This window comes from Dama dama, chromosome 5, assembly GCF_033118175.1.
Source record: "Dama dama isolate Ldn47 chromosome 5, ASM3311817v1, whole genome shotgun sequence".
Classification (NCBI taxonomy): Eukaryota; Metazoa; Chordata; class Mammalia; order Artiodactyla; family Cervidae; genus Dama; species Dama dama.
Window position 1 is genome coordinate 99,271,174 of NC_083685.1, and position 10,233 is coordinate 99,281,406.

Sequence of the window (10,233 nt, forward strand, 5' to 3'; positions counted from 1 at the left end):
GGAGGCCTGGCATGCTGCAGTCCATGGGGTTGCAAAGAGTCGGACACGACTGAGCAACTAAACTGAACTGAACTGAACCAGGTGAAGAACTGAGATTCTAAGAGAGTTTGCAGCAATGTGCAGGGATGGATTTGAAATAGGGCTGGATGTGTCTGGGGAGCTGATGGTACAGACCAGGTAGGTCTGTGTCAGTAGGACGGTATTGCAGAGGGAGACGCTCCGGGGTGGCACCCCGTTGTGAGGGAGGGAGAGTCTGTATCAGAAACTGAGGGAGGGGAGAGTCTGCAGCCCTGGAATCCGTGTCCCACCCCAGTTGGCGCATGTCTGTGCCCTAGGAGCGGGTGGCTACAGATAAAGAGAGAAAGAACTTTTGCTAAAAGCTAAAAGGACGCTGGTGAAAGCATTACTGGAGAATGTAGTCTCTTGGAGACACCTGTCCCCCTCCGTTCTAGCCATAGGTAAACCACTGCCCTGAAGACTCTCCGTGGGGGGGGGAGGGCAACAGCAGCCCCTGACAGCTAGGGTCGCCTGTGGGACCCAAGATATTACTTTGGGAATTTTTAGAATTCCTTAGGAGGGCCTTGGCTTCCCTGGTGCCTCAGACGGTAAAGAATCCACCTGCAACGCAGGAGCCCCAGGTTTGATCCCTGGGTCAGGAAGATCACCTGAAAAAGGGAATGGCCACCCACTCCAGTATTCTTGCCTGGAAAATCGTATGGATAGAGGAGCCTGGCAGGCTACAGTTCATGGGATCACAAAGAGGAGGACAAGACTGAGTGACCAACACCAACAGGAGGGACTTTTGGGAGGTGGCGGGGTGCCAAGAGGCCTTGTGTCAGTCACTAACCTTCCTCCCCAAGTGGTAAAGGCTGGAGAAACCTGGGGAGGAAACCTGGTTAAAAATATACAATAGCCAGACTGACATTAACTGAAGTTTATTTGATCATGAGCATTTTCTCCTTGACTTAAAACAATCAGCATCACCTGGAAATAGCAGAAAATGAAGGCCAGGGAGCTGGGCCCTGGACAGGGCCCCTGGGGGTATTAGACGAGACCCTTCTCCAAAAGCTCTTACAGCTTCTGAGAGGGTGGAGCCCCCCAGGGGTAGAGATGAACTGCACTGAGATATATTTTAGTTAAAAATGTAAGTTCAGGGTTAGGCAGATCTGGGTTCAGACAGTTGTTTACAAACTGTCTTCAGGCAAATTGTGAGTTTTTTCCCCAAGACTCAGCTTCTATCTTTATGAAATGGGGGCAACAGTGGGGCCAATCCTAGAGGTTTTGTTGATGCTTAAAGGAGATGATGCAGGCAAAGCTCTTTTTTCAGTTCCTAGCACGTGTAAGTGCTCAATGCACTTAGTTATAATTGACTCTGAAGATGCTCCCCAGGGCTAAAGGCCAGAGGCCAGAGGTGCTTCCTGTGAGCCTGAGGGCAGGTAGACGGGGGAATGGGGCAGCTACTGCAGAGTGGGGCTTAATTTTCCTGCTTTAGACATTTCTGTGTTTTCTAGATTTTCTTAAAGAACCATGTAGATGGTCTTGTATTCTGAAGACTTTGACCAATATCTTATCCATTATCCATGCAAATGTTATACCTTGAAAGGCTGCAGAATGGAACTGAAGGCCTGTTTTGGAGAACTTTCTGTTATTCCCATTTCTGGAGTTTTCTGGAGTGGGGGCGGGGTGCCATCTGTACAAATTCTCCAAGATATTGGGTCTAATCACTGAACATCTTTCTGTCCCAGCTTCTTTGGGAGATCATGGATGCCTCCCAGTTCATAAATTCAACAATTCCTCATTTAAAGTAAATAAACACACAGAATACTTACATCAGTGGCCAACAGCTCCTCACTGTCATCAATACTGGCCACGGTGACCTCTCCCTGGCTCACGAAGGGGAAGTCAAAGGGGTTGGTTGAAATGAGAAGCAGGTCTGTGGAGCAGGAAGATCCCTTTAGCATCCTATGCAAAATTGACTCGGATTTTTCCAATGAGACTGGTTTGGAAGATGAGAATGGTAACCAAGGAAACTTACCAATGAGTTCTGGCTTCTTGTTGGACATGATTTGGTAAAAAATATGATAGCTTCTCTCACTGGATAATTGAAATGTCACCCTGGATTTTTCTAAGAGATCTAAGGTAACAAAAAGCAATGTGATTTTTATGTTCCCCAGGAGATGACCTTGGGGCCAAATTCAAGGTGTGTTTTGGACTCACAGGTTTCAATGTCTGCTGACGCCAGCTTTCCTGTGGCTCCAAAGTGAATCCGAATGAACTTCCCCTGTCCAACGACAGATTGACGAACACCGTGGTTATTCTGGGCTTCCCTGTGGCTCAGACAGTAAAGAATCTGTCTGCAATGCGGGAGACCTGGGCTCGATCCCTGGGTCGGGAAGATCCCTTGTAGAAGGGAAGGGCTAACCACTCCAGTATTCTTGCCTGGAGAATTCCATGGACAGAGGAACCTGATAGGCTACAGTCCAAGGGGTTGCAAAGAGAACGGCTGAGCGACTGACATGTGGCTATTCTATTTGCATGGTACTGTCGCGGCCTCTGTTAGGTGTGACTGTGGAGGGTGGGGCATGTAGGGTCAACAAGAGTGATGCCAGAAGCCTGAGGACTTCCTTCTCTCCATTTGCTTGGCATCCGGTCCCCACACCAGCTCAGCCAAGTCTCAGATAGCTCTGCCCAAAGCCCACGGCTCTGTCCCTTTAGCTCTGAGGATGCCTGTGAGCTCCCTCTCAACTCTCTCTTGGGACCACCTCTCACCTGACTGTCTCCTTGGTCTCTGTCTTACTCAAACTCTCCATAACATCTTTGCATTGATATCCTGGTTGGACTAACTGACTTCTTTTTTGCCTCTGGGTGCTACTTCTGAGATTTCTTGCCTCATATCCCCTTACTGTTTACTATAGGCAAACCTAGCTCTCAGGAGGAGCTGGCTCCCTAAAGACCCACTCAGCACCTGGGTTCACTCAGTTTGTGATAGTCAGTGGTGAAATTACATATGGTATATATATGTGTGTGTGTATGTATGCATGTGTATGTGTGTGTATATTTCCTCCTTACATTGTTCATTTAATTTGTGTCTACCATTCTGTGAGCAGATTCGAGGGCAAAAATACTGCCTTGCTTGTTCACCCACAGACTCTGGAATCTACTGTACTCAGTGATATTCTCAGTATTTTCTGAATGAAGCCTAAAGCAGAGCTAATGAAGGATCAGCCTAGGTTTATGTGAATTATGTGTTGGGTTCTCAGGAGTTTTAGTCCCTTAATGGAAGTGCTTCTGGGCACTTGCTCTACTGGCCAGTGAAACTAGATAGAAGACTGGATATTTGTTTATTTGCCAGTGTCGGAGGTAAATGCCTCTTTGGTTGAGCTAATCCTAAGTGAAATGTTGAAGGATGGGACATAGCCTTCAACTTAAACTTTTTCCCAATTTTTGAGCTCTGCTGCCTTCACCAGGTTTTTCCTCCTCTTGACTTAGAGGAGGTCAATTCTGCTAACTAACTTCACACTAAGGTTTTCATGGCTAGTAAGTCAGTGGATGTTGCTCAACAGACTTCTGCATTTTAAAATGATTCCACTCCAAAAGACCAATTTTTGCATAAAGAAATTGCTCTGTACTTGTGGAATTTGAATCATTGTGACTTCAGGATGCTCTTGTGCATGTATGTGTGTGCTAAGTAGCTTCAGCTGTGTCTGACTGTTTGTGACCCCCATGGACTGTAGCCTGCCTGCTCCTCTGTTCATGGGATTCTCCAGGAAAGCATACTGGAGTGGGTCGCTCTGCCTTCCTCCAGGGGATCTTGCCAACCCAGGGATCAAACCCACTTCTCTTGTGTCTTCTGCATTGTCAGGTGGATTCTTTACCACTAGTGCTACCTGGGAAGCCCCAGTAGATGAGACCAGGAATATCCTAGTTTGTGTGGCCATTTTTTCACATCCAGCACTGGAGGAGAGGGTTTGGTTTCTGGGGGCAGTTGACAGTTGGAATGAGTCTTACAAATCTCGAGGAGTTGTCATTCCTCACAGTCTTGGCATTTCCAAAAGCCTCCAGGAGGGGATTGGCCTGGATGATCTGATCTTCCAGGGTGCCCTAAAAATAGGAGAAGAGGAAAAGGGAGGACTTTGGACATCTTCTGAAGTAATTTCTTGGTGACTCAAAAGTATGCTTGCTCTGGGAAGATATTAAGACATCTCTGGGAGAGATGTCACACAGTCCAGGCTGGTGGCCGGTGCAGAATGTGGAAGTACCCAGAAGCCCATCTCTACTCTACTGAAGGAGGCTTCAAGGTCTCATCCTAGAGGGGGTCTTAGCACAGCATCACAGTGACTTCTGGCCCACACCAGATTCCTGTTTGGAGTACTATCCACTCCATCTCGATTTCCCAGATTGCCTTTTTTCTCTGACAACATTTCATTATAAAATACAGATTTTTAGAGTATGTATCTGTGTTACTGCTTGCACCAGGACCCATTTATATAGATATCTGGGTTCAGAAGTAGAATTTAGACTGTGAGCAACAAAAGTGACCCATATGATAGAAACAGTGGTTCTTGAAAATATTTTTAAGTTGCATAAAATATTTCATGAGAATTATTACTAAAAAATCCTCTTATGGAAAACAGAGTTTTCACTCTCCCCCTTCCATACATGATTGCTTATCTTTCTGGCTCTCTGGAAATTATTGTCCAGCCCCGTGGTTCTCAAAGTGTGGTCCCTAGACCAGCAGTATGAAGAGTGGGAATGTGAGAGAAATGCAACCTGTTAGGACTGTGAAGGTGAGATAGGAATTTCAAGCAGAAATTCTGGGCTGGGAGCCTAGCAATCCTTTGACAACCTCTGGCCTAAACCACTCCTTCTCCAGAGGAGGATGTGGAGATGGTCAAGGTCATTGGGCTGTTGCTGATGGGGCCTGTGCTAGAGCCTGAGTCCACGAGGTGGAGCCATTTCTTGTCTTGTCCCCTAAGTACTCCCAGGCAAGACCTCTTACTGTGCATCTCTGCTGAGCACAGAGCCCTGCAAACACCTAGTGCTCACCCAAGATTGCAGTTGTACTGGTTGCAGAAGCCTCCCAGGCACAGGAGGCTGCTCACCTGCATCTTGCCTGGCTGCTGCTCCTTCCTCTTGTCCCCAGTGACTGCAATTGTTGCAAAGTACTGGATGACACGTTTGGTGTTCACCGTCTTCCCAGCCCCAGATTCTCCACTGTTGATTTAAAAGGGAGATATGCAGACATAGGGAACAGACCCATGGGTGGAAAGAGGCCCAACAGGAGAGGGGAGATGAAAGATGGATGCACTGGAAGCTTTGGATTAGAAGACGCAAGCTATTATATGTAGATTGGATAAGCAACTGGGTCCTACTGTGTAGCACAGGGGACTATATTCAATATGTGATGAACCATGATGGAAAAGAATATGAAAATATATTGTATATACACAACTGCATGTATAAGAATTGTATATATAAGAATATATACATATATATTGTATATATTCTTATTGTATATATAAGAATATGTACACATATATACCTGAATCACATTGATGTACAGGAGAAGTTAACACAACATTGTAAATCAACTATACTGGAATAAAATATATTTTTTAAAAAAATAAGTGATATAAAGGAGAGTGGAAGGGATGGATGGCCCTCTTCCAAGTCATCCTAGAGCAGACATGGGTTACTCACGTGATGAGGATGGACTGGTTGTCTCGATCTAGAAATACAGAGGGAAGCAGAACAGAATCAATGACCAGCCAATAGGCAGGATGTACAAATAAGGCAACACTGGGTGGGGGTGGGTAGGGGTGGGTAGAGCCCCTGAGTTCCAGTTCTGAGTTTGCCATAACTAGCGGTGTGATGATTTGGGTATATCTAATCTTTAGGGCTTCCCCAGTGGCTCAGCAGTAAAGAATCCACCTGCCAAGCAGGAGATGTGGGTTTGATCCTTGGGTTGACAACCCACTCCAGTATTCTTGCCAGGGAAATCCCATGGACAGAGGAGCCTGGTGGGCTACAGTCCATGGGGTTGCAAAAAGTCGGACATGTCTGAGCGACTAAACATACAGAATCTTCTTTGAGACAATTTGTGCAGATTTCCCAAACATAAGATGTGTAATGTGGGCAGCATGGGATGTGAACAGTGAGCCCCATGGTGTGAAAGTTCTTCACGTTCATAGATCTTTATCTCCTCGCTAGCACTTTCTTATCTCCCTTTTTAACAACAATAGCAACAGCAAAAATGCAAGTCTCAGACCCAGAACTTGTAAGAAGCCATAGCTTTTATCAATAATTAGATTTATGGATGCTTATTTGTTGTCACTGCATTTTTCTTTTACCTTTCCCTTTTACTTGTGGAAAGTGACAATGGTTTTCCATTTATAATAGGTTGAATTGCAAAATTCATAGGTTGAGGTCCTAACCCTTAATACCTCAAAATGTGACCTTATTTGGAAATGGGGTCATTGCAGATGTCTTTAAAGATGCAATCATACTGGAGTAGGTGAGAGACCTCTGTAATGAGAAGCCTGAGCACCACAACTAGAGAATGACCCCTGCTCGCAGCAACTAGGGAAAGCCAGTGTGCAGCAATGAAGACCCAGCACAGGCAAAAATAAATACATAATAAAAAAGAAATTACCAGTCAGCATGAACTGATAGGCGTTGTCAGAGATGGAGAAGATGTGGGGCGGGGCTTCCTGGCGCTTTTTGCCCCTGTAGGCTGCCACCACCTCGGGGTTGTACACAGGCAGCCACTTGTAGGGGTTGACGGTGACACAGAAGAGACCTGAATATGTCTGCACCATAAAAAAAAGGAATATAATTATTTCATGAGGACATTAATACTTGTTTTCAGAATGTTAACCACCTGCATGAACAGGGGCCATGAGAACAAACTCACGTAGATCATCCAGGCTGCATAACGCTCTTTGAGGTTGTACAGCACAGCGGGCTCGTGCAGGTGGGTCATCATGGCCATGTCCTCGATCTTATCAAACTTGGGAGGGTTCATGGGGAACACCTGTTCACTGTTGAGAGTGAGTGTCTGGATATTGAGAGGAAAGGCAGGTGATGAGTGGGAGAGCTGATGCTCAGTATCCATGCTACCGGTGTGGAGAAAATGGTGAGGTATTGTGGTGCGATGACCCCATTACCATGGATAACATCATGGATCATGTCTGTGCCCAGAGATGGTCTATAAATACCTGTTCTTGTTGAATCTAAGTCTGGTCAAACTGTGTAACCAGCTCTGGTCTGATGCCCCCAAGTCAGTATACCATTCTGCACCAGGAGTGGGTTACACCTGTGCAAAGCTGTAGAGCCCTGCAACCTCAGGGTGGCCAGGGGGTACTCAGGATGGCCAAGGCCAAAGCAGCTTGTCTCTGTGTACCCCGTTTGCTGTGAGTGCTACAGTAAGATCAAGCTTGGAATACTGGAAAGAACTCTTCCAGCATATTTTGTGCATCTCCACCTCAATATCTCTATTCACATGGGTCCCTTTGTCTGGAATATCTACATTGAAATTATGTCTAGCTACCTTCAAAGCTCTTCTTGCTGCTGCTGCTGCTGCTAACTTACTTCAGTCTGACTCTCTGCGACCCCATAGACGGCAGCCCACCAGGCTCCCCCGTGCCTGGGATTCTCCAGGCAAGAACAGTGGAGTGGGTTGCCGTTTCCTTCTCCAATGCATGAAAGTGAAAAGTGAAAGTGAAGTTGTTCAGTCGTGTCTGACTCTTAGCGACCCCATGGACTGCAGCCTACCAGGCTCCTCCGTCCATGGGATTTTCCAGGCAAGCGTATTGGAGTGGGGTGCCATTGCCTTCTCCATCAAAGCTCTTCTTAGGTGCTACCTTATCCATGACCTGTCTGCTTTCCCCTGTCTTTTCAAGGCTTCCAGAGTTCCTTGCACCTCTGCTCTAATAGTTCAAACATTTGGACTCGGAGTATGGTCCATGGCCAAGCAATATTTTGAGACTAATACCTAACTTTCCAGTCTCTGTTTCTCCCTCCTTTTAAGCATATAGCTGGCACGCCATTACTCAGGAGAGGTAGAAACTAGTGCGTAAAAGGGAAACAACCAGTAAGCCTTTCTAGTCTTTGCCATAAGCCTATATCCTTAGAAAGCTTTGAGGGTTTTACCGACAAAAGGAGATTTGCTGGTAAAGGCCACATCTCTAGAGGAAATGAGGCCCTTCTGCCCCACTGCCCTACACCAAAGAGAGAGACACCCAAAGTAGCACAAGGGAGATGGGAAAATCTGTGAGTCTTGAAGATTCAGGGCTTGCTTCTTAGCAGATCCTTTAGGGGGACAGTGAGACCCAGTATGGTATTACTGAAAATGTGGCACAACTCTCGGAAGTGGACCCCAGTAGTAGCTCAAGAAAATTTATTTCTGGCCCTATTTAAAGAGTCTAACATCAGAGGTTAAGTCAAACAACAAGAATGATAACAACAATAATAGTAATTTGTGAACTGTGATTCGTACCCGTCATGTACTCTTGATACCTATCCTAGATGATAAACTTTGGGGAAATGGTTACTGAGATTTTCTCATCTTTGCAAAGTGATGGACGCTGTGACCTAGATGTGGTAGGTATCCAGTAAGTACTGAACTGAATAGTGAAAGTGTTAGTCACTCAGTCACGTCTGACTCTGTGTAACCCCATGGACACATGTGCTTGCCAGGCTCTTCTTTATGGAATTCTCCAGGCAAGAATACTGAGTGGGTAGCCATTCCCTTCTCCAGGGGATCTTCTCAGTCCAGGGATTGAATCTGGGTCTCCTGTACTGCAGGCAGATTCTTTACCCTCTGAGCCACCCTGACGGTGCTCTGTAATTCTCTGTAGTAAACCAGGCATTGCCTCTGGAGCTCCTTAAGTCACACTGAAGCCTAGAGAGTTCTGTGTGGAATATTCACCCATCCAGCAGCAGTCTTCATCCATCTCTCCCTTCAATAGTCCAACCTCTTTCACCACCACCTTCCCCTTTCCCCAGAGCAAACATCACAAAAACTCTCAAAGCTCCAGTCCTTGGAGAAAGAAAGAGACAGGAGCAAAGGTGCGTGCCAGGGCAGTTTTCACCTGTGATGTCACCATAAAGTAGATCAATGGAAGTCTTGTTCTGTTATCAGGTTGCTATGGATCAGCATGCAATTTCTAATATTCTACTCCAGAGGATAAAGGAGGATGCCCACGTTAGCAAGAACGTCTGAGATCAACACTTACCCGGTCATCGAGAGTCTTGACTGTGACTTTGTCGTTTTCCCTGCCCTGGATCATACCCTTCACGTACAATTCCTTATCATCCACTGCAAAGCAGGCTTTCTTGGAGTCAAATGGGCGGTTCTGAGCCTCGATTCTTTCCTTCTCTGATTTCCGCAGGTAGGGAGCTGCTTCTCCAAAAATGGCCATCTCCGCATCAGAACTCATGGCTGCAGGGGCTGGGGAGACCAGGGCTACTGAAGTGGGGGCTAAGGGGCTCTTGACTCTGAGGGGCCCAGCCTATTATCTCCATTCAAACAGGGGCCAGATTCAAATGCTCCTGGGATTAACCCAGTTCCTGCGGAATCTAGGCCCAGGCTTAGGGGCCTAGAGCAGGCAAGTCGGGGTAAGCTAAAGGGGATATTTTACTCCAAGAAAAAATTTTGAGGGGTTGCTTTCAACTCTGAGTGTTGATTTTGGAGCAGCTCTAAGTCCAGCTCCAGGTGTGGAAGTCTGAACCAATTAGAGGAATCTAAGCTGAGCCCAATAAAAGAGAACTCAGAAAATGCTTCCTTAATTCCTCATCATATTTGAGCCTCATGATCTCTGTGTCATTCCCAAATCTTAAAGGTGTCTGAGAAGAATGACTGGAATGTTGATAATTCCTGGCGAAAATTATCACAATTATGTAATTTGGAAAAGGAAAGGGTATTTTAATTGTCCTTTCAAATGATTGTGGATATTCTTTTTAGATACTGTACTAAAACTTACACATGATAGTTTCTGTGGTAGTTTCTTAAAGGCTAGTTGCAGCATAGAATCTGAAACCACATCAACAAACAGTTGATACCTGTTACCTTATAATCTGTTGGTCTGTGTTGAACTTTGAATGAAACTTTTACCTATGTATAAACATCATACATTGATCATTTGAGAAATCTTGTCCACTGAATTCTACAACACTTCCAAATATCAACATTACACAATATAAAAAAATCACAATCATTAGTATCAGCACTGA

General features: G+C 45.7%; 1 protein-coding gene across 1 annotated transcript in view; it reads right to left on the bottom strand.

Moving 5' to 3' along the window:
* The window catches only part of MYH13 (myosin heavy chain 13), a 47,949-nt gene extending 38,509 nt beyond the window's left edge, over positions 1-9,440 (bottom strand). The window contains exons 1-9 of the mRNA XM_061141075.1: positions 9,237-9,440; positions 6,914-7,057; positions 6,653-6,809; positions 5,701-5,728; positions 5,103-5,214; positions 4,009-4,101; positions 2,218-2,281; positions 2,036-2,134; positions 1,830-1,933 (exon numbers count right to left, since the gene is read on the bottom strand). Coding sequence (XP_060997058.1) covers positions 1,830-1,933; positions 2,036-2,134; positions 2,218-2,281; positions 4,009-4,101; positions 5,103-5,214; positions 5,701-5,728; positions 6,653-6,809; positions 6,914-7,057; positions 9,237-9,440 — 1,005 coding nt within the window. The remainder of the gene's footprint in view (positions 1-1,829; positions 1,934-2,035; positions 2,135-2,217; positions 2,282-4,008; positions 4,102-5,102; positions 5,215-5,700; positions 5,729-6,652; positions 6,810-6,913; positions 7,058-9,236) is intronic.
* Between the last annotated feature and the right edge of the window lie 793 nt (positions 9,441-10,233).